The following is an 8,761-nucleotide window of genomic DNA, read 5'->3' as shown; positions in this document are numbered from 1 at the left end:
CACGTGTATTTCTGGACCGTCCGTTCTGGCTTTCGGGTTTTTCGAAAATTAGACCGAATTAAGGTTTAAATCACATTATAAGAAGGAGATTAAAAACTCTAATTAATCAAGAGACTTGGAGAGTCGTCTTTGGTAGAATTCTAAGAGCTTTTGGTGAGATCCAAAGAGTTCAATGAGTTCTAAGTCTCGTTTTCTCGAAGCGTGAAACCATATAGCAGATTCGGGTCCTAGCTAGCAGACAAGTTCCAATCGTTGGAATCCCTTCCGAGGTGTGGATACGTGTAGAGGGCGAGGTAATCTTCCTGCCTTGAGTGGCCGGACGAACGGATCAATTGAAACAGGCCCCGGATCGATTGAGGTAAGCGTTCTAACGTTTCTACGATTCATAGAAAGCATGGTTCTAGGGTTTCATAAATTTTCGTTTTACATCCGCTGTGCAAACCCTAAAATCGATCTCTTAGGAATAGGATTCGCTCTAGAGATCTCAGGAATCCCATCATTTTCCATGAACCATGAGTAGATCCACGACTATGGGTTAGGGATTCGTTTTTGTTTTGGGTATGTTTGGATCCTAACTTGGATTTCGACACATTACGCTTGTTTCGGTTTATCGATTTATGCTTTCTTTTCTATTGGCGTTCTTCATGCATCTAGGGTTAACTCGAATAGATCGAGAGATTGACGAGTTATTCTATGGATGAGTGTTTGATTCATTACGTATTGTGCATACTTTAATATGTTATGAAATCCATGTATTGTTATGAACAATACTAAACTCCCTAGTCATATGTCATTGTGGGAATAATAATATACTAAGACTAGTATAATGTGTGATTGATGATCATAGAGATGATCATAGATATTGGATACGATCACAATCATAGGTATTCGTTGAAGAATGGAATGTTGGATTGATCCACATGAGATTGTCACATGGACAAGCATCATGACTTGAATCTCTCGTTCTGACTCGGTCGAGTCAACACTTGACTCTGGCCGAGTCAAAACTCTGGTAGACACTTTTTGGCCACGAGATCTAGGGTTTTACCCCGTTTCGATACACCATCAAGCCGTCTTCGACCCCCAAACTCATCCATGCATCAAATAACAATCATAACATCATTAAATATGCATAGATCAAGCCTATCATGCAATTTTAACCATTAAAATTCATATAGGCATGCGACAAGCACGGCGATATACAGAGAACCAGGCTCTGATACCACTGTTGGGTTTTGGACTACGGATTCCTAGCATGCGACTACGGGTTCCTAGCATGCGATCATATCGATCTAGGATTTGGTTTACTAGGTTTCATGCAGGGAAGAATAATCTAAACCTAGTCAAACGTCACACGCAACCAAAATCATCCGTAAAACCCCGACAGATCGTGTATATCACCGTAGGAATCGAATACTTACCTCTTTCCTGAAGATCTGAAAGTAGCAATCGATCCAGGGCCTTTTTTAATCACCAAGAGCTGAAAGTACAGCTCCTCTACACGTATCCACACCGACGGAAAGGATTCCAAATGCTTTTGGAACTGATCTGCTAGGATCTGTGAAGTGAATAAGGTTTTCAAGACTTGGGATCGAATCCCTAGAACTAGAACCTCAAAAGGAACGATTTTCTTATGTTCTAGATCTGTCTTAGGGTTCTGTAAGTCGAGTTCTCTCTTAGGACGGCGTCCAACACCTCCTTATAAGTTAGAAACCCTAATCCTTGTGAAAAGAGACTTTTTCCGAGTATTGACTCGGTCCGAGTCAGAACTCTGACTCGATCGAGTCAGAACGAATCAGCCCAAGCTCATTGTCAACTCTTGACTCGGCCCATTTAGTATTGACTCGGTCCAAGTCAAAACTTTGACTCGACCGAGTCAAAACATCAGCCAAGTTTAAAACACTTTCTGGGCTTCGACCCGCATGGAACTGACTCGGTCCGAGTCAAATACTGACTCGGTCCGAGTCAGAAGGCTGAAAACGTCCTGACACTCTGATTTGATCCGAAAACGGTTTTTCCGAAATTGACTAATAAAATAGATGCAACTTCATCTATAGCGTGGCCACGCGTTTTCATAGTCCGACTTCCACGAGAGGGGCCCAGCGATATCTCTCCTATTGAGGAGGTGATAAGTCCCATATTGCATGTCTATTATCTCCATATGATTTGTGAACGTATCTGATCAACGCCGTTATGATCATCCGGTTAAAGACGACGTTTGACGCAGTCAAGACACGCCACTCCTCATATCAGATACTCTAGACATCTCAGGTCTGAGGATCCAAGAACGAACCGCTGTATGAGATTCAAGTCATGACTCTGTCCATGTGACAATCTCATGCGGGTCAACCAGTCACTCGTTCACAACGAGTACCCATGATTGTGATATGCATCCAATGCATCAATCACACCTCATGCTAGTCTTAATTCATCATTGTTCCCACAATGATAACTGACCAGGGAGTTTAGAATCATTCTATAATGATTCAAGGATACCGAAATATAACAAACATGCCAATCATATAACGGAATGTAACGCATTCATAAATCAATGAATCAATACAAAGTCAAAGTGTCATATCACGGATCATCCTAGAGCATCACAACCAACAGAAGCAATATACTGAGTAGCAGATTCGGGTCCTAGCATACAAGTTCCAATCATTGGAATCCATCCCGAGGTGTGGATACGTGTAGAGGCGAGGTAATCTTCCTCCCTTTCGTGGTCGGACGAACACGTCAATTGATACAGGCCACGGATCAATTGAGATAAGCGTTCTAACGTTTCTACGATTCATACATGAATGGTTCTAGGGTTTCATACAAATTTTTGTTTTACATCCGCTGCGCAAATCCTAGAATCGATCTCTTAGGAACCCCGACTATAGGTTAAAATGGATCAAACTAGAATACGGTGTTAAGTTGTAATCAAACGAAAAATGATAAAACAAGTATGTCGAACGAATGTGAAAAAGGTGGAAGTGCATAGAATGAAAGAATTGAACCATAAACCGAAGTGAATACGAAGGATAAATCCAAGAGAAAAACTCGGAAATGGTAATATAGAAATAAAGGATAAATAATTGTATGGGGATGCATGTGATTGAATGATTGATGGGCCCCGTACTTAGTACCAGTTGACGGCGTGAGTCCGTACTAGTACGTGTGGATATGGAACCAGTGACGTTTGACGACCTTGGAGTCAGCACTGGTGTGTGGTTGGTTTCTGTAGTAGTACCGGTTGACGAATTTGGAGTCACTACTATTACAGAAACTTGTGGATATGGACCCAGTACCGGTTGACGAATTGAGTCAGTATTGGAGGGTTGATGTGGACATTTCGGTAGTAGTACCGGTTGACGAACTTGGAGTCAGTACTATTACCGAAATGTAACACCAGTACCGGTTGACGATGTGGAGTCAGTACTAGTGTTGTTGGGTGGACGATTCGATAACGGTGCCAATCGGCGAGGAGGAGTCAGTACCGTTATGGGAATGTGGAGTGAAGCCAGTACCGGTTGACGACGTGGAGTCAGTACAGGTGAATCTGTGTGGTCGTCTCTATAATAGTACCGGTTGACGAAGTGGAGTCAGTACTATTATAGAGAAGCAGGGTGGAATCTAGTACCGTAGACGAATTGAGTCAGTACTAGATGATACCGAAAGGAAATGGTACCTGATGGTGCCGGTTGACGACTTGAGTCAGTACTATCAGGTATCGGAAATGTATGGAATAATGATAATGAATTAAAAATGATTATTGAGAAAATGTTAAATGGATAAAATAAGGAAATTCTTGTATTGAGAGATTAGTTGGCACCGTTCTCCATGAGAATGGGCTCTCCGGGCTCAACCCGAACCATTCACTAAGCATTATGCTTAGCCCTCCATCGTTGAATTTTTCAGATCCCAGGAACACGAGTAGCGCACTTTGGACAACGATGACTTGGTGAAAGTAACATCATGTACGAACGTATTATCTTTCTTTCGTGTGTTTTGGACCGTGGAACAAGGTTCCATGTGAAGACGGATGTGTTTAATTACGTTTTTGGACATGTGTTATTAGAGAGACGTGTGATGTGTTTATTCTGCTGCATATTTGTGTTTAAAAATAATTTTTAATTTTCCGTACTTTTGGTTTTATTATATTTTATTGGTTTCATCCATGTGGCATATCCTGTTCACGAGATACGGGATTCGGGTGTCACATGGCCAAACCAGATATGAGCCGAAACAGAGGTGAGTGGCTTGAGTTGCACCCGTGTGATCTCATTTTCATCGTGTGATTGTGTTAGTTCACTGATTTGATGCTTGGTTTAGACTTAGAATACAAGGAACATTTAGAAACAAGTTTTGGTCAATTTGGTTGAGAAATGAGTGAGAATGAACCAAGGAAAGTCGAACCAAAACTGAGTTTTCGCGAGGAAGACGAAGTCCAAGCCTTAGACCGATCGGTCTAGAACCCCAGACCGTCCATTCTGGACCTATGACAAGTGGAACCATGAGACGGACGTCTGGACCGACCGGTATAGACATGTGCACCGACCGATCTAGCAATACTGTAGACCGAGACTGAGATTGGGCTGAGACCGAGAGGCCAAGACAGAACGACAAGCTTGGACAAACCGGTCTGTTGCCTAAACCGACCGATCCAATATACAAAACATGTTCTTCGCCGAGTTTTCGATTAGTCATGCGTAGTGAGATGTGCGATTCAACGGCGACAGCGACTCGTTGCTTGATTATTTAAGGGTAGTTTACATGGCGTAAACGATACGTCGATCGGGATTGAATACCGGGATACGTGTGATTGTACTAGGGTATATGTGCATGATGTATGTCATGTTTGTAGCTTGCTCGTGCGATGCGAGGGGAGCATGATTGTGTTTGTACATGGTTGCGTGAGACAACCATCACCGTCACGTGAGGTGACGAGCGTGTGAGGTGCATACAGTCAGTGAGGTGACAAACGTGTGAGGCGTTTATTGTCACGCGAGGTGACAACAACCGTCATGTGAGGTAATGAACGTGTGAGGCGTATGCTGCACCGATTTACGAACGAGTCAGTGCTATAGTGGTGACGAGGATCTGACAGGATCAGCCCTATGATGCGGTCATGCGGATGCGATTGTGATTGATATGATGTGATCTTATGCGATTATATTGTGATTTAAAAAATATTTTATATGTTGATTTTTTCGATCTTTCACATATAAAAAATATTTTATATGTGATTACATTGTTGGTTTTAAACCAACAATGGATGTGAACTAGATAAATTTGAAAGTTTTTTTTGTTAAAGGATATATTTGAAAGTTGACTACAACTATCAATTAATATCAGTTTTTTCCGATCTTTTTTTAGTTTCTAAATGATTTTTTTATATTGTTAATTTTAAATATATTTTTTAAAAATATTTTATATGTAAACATATACAATTATATTATTTTTATGGTTGCAATTATAAATAAAAATTATTTTTATTATTAAAAAAATTTGAAGTCCGTTCTTAATCCGTCTTAAAATTCTAGAGGGTTGGGTTTCAAAGTTTCAAATATAGACTCAAAATCTTACTAGACTGATCCGATTCGACCCAAAAATCTTAAAGCCGAGTCGAGTCCGATTCGACCCGATCAGTCCAATTAACACTCCCTATGAGTTGGTGTTGCGACAGTGTTGTGTTTGGACTACCCATTACACCAAGACATTATTATTGTTAAAATCAGAGATTTAACAATACCCAATTGATTTAGACGAAATGAGAATAAATAAATGGGATTTGAATGTGATATAAAAAATGTAAATAGTTATAATTTTTATAAATAAATCATTCGAATTCATAGATAAAAACTGAAAAAAAAAACAGAGAGATAATTTTTAGAAAACGAATATTTCGAATAGAAAAGAATTCAACATAAAAATATAACGGCATAGCTTTTCTAAAATCTAAAAATGTTTTTCCAATGTAAAAATGAACTAAATATAAAATAATATCTGAAATGCTCATCCCAGTTAACATAAGTTACAAATTCTAATCAAATTATAAATCAAACGTGACCACCATCAATTTAAAAATCTAATATAAAAATACCTCGAAATACACAAAAATGTTTTTTTCCCCACAAATTATATTTTTGTCAAACATCAAATGTAAACCAAACAAGGCGAAGGCTTAGGCAACAAAACGGCGCCGTTTCCAAACCCACCACCTTCAAACCCAACCTTCAACTTCTCGCATAACACCTTAAGCCCTCTCTCTCTCGCCGACCAACCTTCCGCTTTGAACGTCACCAAAACAAACATCCTTAAGCTAAACGACACCGTTCCATTGCTCTCCTTCTCTTTCCTCATCTCCTCCGCCACCCATCCCGGAACCGCCGGCTGCTCCCCTTTCTCCGCCGCCTTCTCCGCCGAAAACCTCTCTCCGATCGCCGCCGTCTTCTTTGTCTCCACGTACACAGGCGTGAAGAACCCAGTGGTTAACAACTCGTCCTCTCCGATGGAGTTTTGGTGGTATATGAACCCTTGGATCCGGTTGAAGTACGCTTTCAGCTTCGCGTTAGGATTCTCCACCGTGAGATTCGCCGTCCACTGGGCGGTGAAGAAATCGGGTCGGGTCCCGTTGAAACCCGATACGGAGAAATGGGTCACGGCGAAGATCGGGATTTGGGGTCGGAGAATGAGCCAGGTCGCGACGGTGGAAAGGCAGAGGATGATCACGAGGATTATCAGTCCGGTGATGATCCCTCGGAAGAATCCAGCGGACACCGAGTCGGGGCTCCGGTGACCCGGAAACTGTTGTTGGGTCGGGTAATATGATGCAGGTGGGGCTTGAGCGTAAGATACGTAATGGCTGTTGTAGGGTCCGTTTGGATAATTTGGGTTACCCGGATAGCCCATCACCGGAGGATACGGCGGAGGGAGGTTTTCCGGCGGTTGTGGATGCGGCGGAGCCAGTGGTCGGTGGGTTCCATGTCCGGAGGAGGCTTGACCCGTTGTCTCCCTTTTGGGTTGTGTTTCTTCTCCACGAGGAGAAGGCATGGCGTTTCTCCCTCTCTCTCTTTCTTTCTCAAGGAGGAGATGAATTTGAAAAGAATGAGATTAGTGGAAAGCATAAAAATAGTGATTCCGCCAAGGCTGAGCTAAAATTAGCGCTGCCATTGTAGCCATGCATGTGAAGATACCTTTTGGTGTTTTTTTTCTCAATTCATAAAAAGGATACTGATATCGAATTTCATCTCGACAAAGATACTAATCATTTTACAGAGAGATTATTTTTTTATATAAAAAAAAAATTGTATTGAATGCCCGTAGCTTCATTTTGCATTGTCGAATAATGTTAATCGACCTTGTAAATGAAACACGTTGAGCCCAAAATGGGCTGATGTGGGCCGATTCAATAGTTTACAAAGGAGCTTGCCTCAGAGTCCATTTTAGGGTTTGGAAAGCGTTTTTTCAAGAACATTTTTATATATAAAAAAACCCAATTTTGTCATCAATTAAAGATGGCGATGATCAATTCGATTCGAGTAGTTATGAAAATAAAATAGTAGTTATGATTCATTAGAAACGGATTATAACACAAATCGTGATAAAATATTTATTATTTATAACAAGGAAAATCTGAATTATAAATTTGACATACATTAATATATGAGTATTTCAATTTCCTCAACATTTCCCAAGAACACACGGGCTTATTGTATCGTGAATTCAATCCTACATGGCAACTTTCAACTGCGAACTCGTTGTTACCACCTCGTCGAAGATTGTCACGCCATTTATAATGTCACACCATCATAAAAAAATTTAAAAGTTCCAAATGCAGATTCCTCTCTCATTTAACCTTATTCTTCTATTAATTTCATTTTCACCCTTAAGATTTTATTTTGTTTTACTTTATCTTATTTTTATCACCTTGCGTTCAGAATTTCTTATTTAGGTTTCAACGTCAAGTGAAAAACCACTATTCGTGTATATGATATTTTCGGTACACGATCGTATTGATATGGTTGGCGATGAAGTAAAAGGAAAGATGAAAAGCTGACACAAACGAACCAAACCTATAAAGGCCCAATAAGCCCAAATATTTATCTTGTCACTGTTCCCTAAATTATACTCTATCACTCTTTAATGAAATGTGAATATTTTATTATATCATTTTAATGTAAACCAAATTGATTTTACTTTTCCAATACACAATTGATCTATCTCATATAATCCTTGTGGCAAGGTTCAATTCTATATATTTAACATAAAACATCTACTTAGTATTCATACCACATTGAAGCCATTTTCCTATGTAACAATAATGTCATAAACTTGTTTTTTTATTTTGGAATTTATAAGTGGAACCATGAAAAGCTTCTTATTGAGAGATCACTAGAAGGACTTAACAGTTTAGTTTTTTTTTACAGTTGACATGCATGCATGCACAAGTTACATCAAATGAAGTTAACTTTTGAAATATTCTATTTTAGTTAACTTAGTACAAAGTTACCCACTTTCTTACGCTTTGCATGAACCAAAAAACACATCAATTGAAAGGATAGGGGGAAAAGAATAACTTTTATTTTATTATATTATTTGAATTATTTTCCAATTAATGAAGTAAAAATGAAAAGATATGTAAGAAAAGACATGTAGGATACCACACTAGTAATGTTAAATTGGGAATCTCATAATTGAACAAGAATAAAAAAAAAACACATACAGCTTGCTCTACCAAAAGCTTTCACAAGGCCCCATCTCTTTTTTTTTC

The 8,761-nt window shown here is 39.6% G+C and overlaps 1 protein-coding gene across 1 annotated transcript; it reads right to left on the bottom strand.

Moving 5' to 3' along the window:
- Positions 1-6,065: 6,065 nt before the first annotated feature.
- Positions 6,066-7,158, bottom strand: LOC104825213 (protein YLS9-like). The gene has a single exon (XM_010557496.2). It carries the CDS (start codon positions 7,039-7,041, stop codon positions 6,145-6,147), a length of 897 nt encoding a protein of 298 aa, XP_010555798.1. The 5' UTR covers positions 7,042-7,158; the 3' UTR covers positions 6,066-6,144.
- Between the last annotated feature and the right edge of the window lie 1,603 nt (positions 7,159-8,761).

Source organism: Tarenaya hassleriana, unplaced genomic scaffold (assembly GCF_000463585.1).
Source record: "Tarenaya hassleriana unplaced genomic scaffold, ASM46358v1 Cleome429, whole genome shotgun sequence".
NCBI classification, from domain to species: Eukaryota; Viridiplantae; Streptophyta; class Magnoliopsida; order Brassicales; family Cleomaceae; genus Tarenaya; species Tarenaya hassleriana.
The sequence above is the reverse complement of the archived record's forward strand: the minus strand, read 5'-3'. Positions and strand labels throughout refer to the sequence as shown.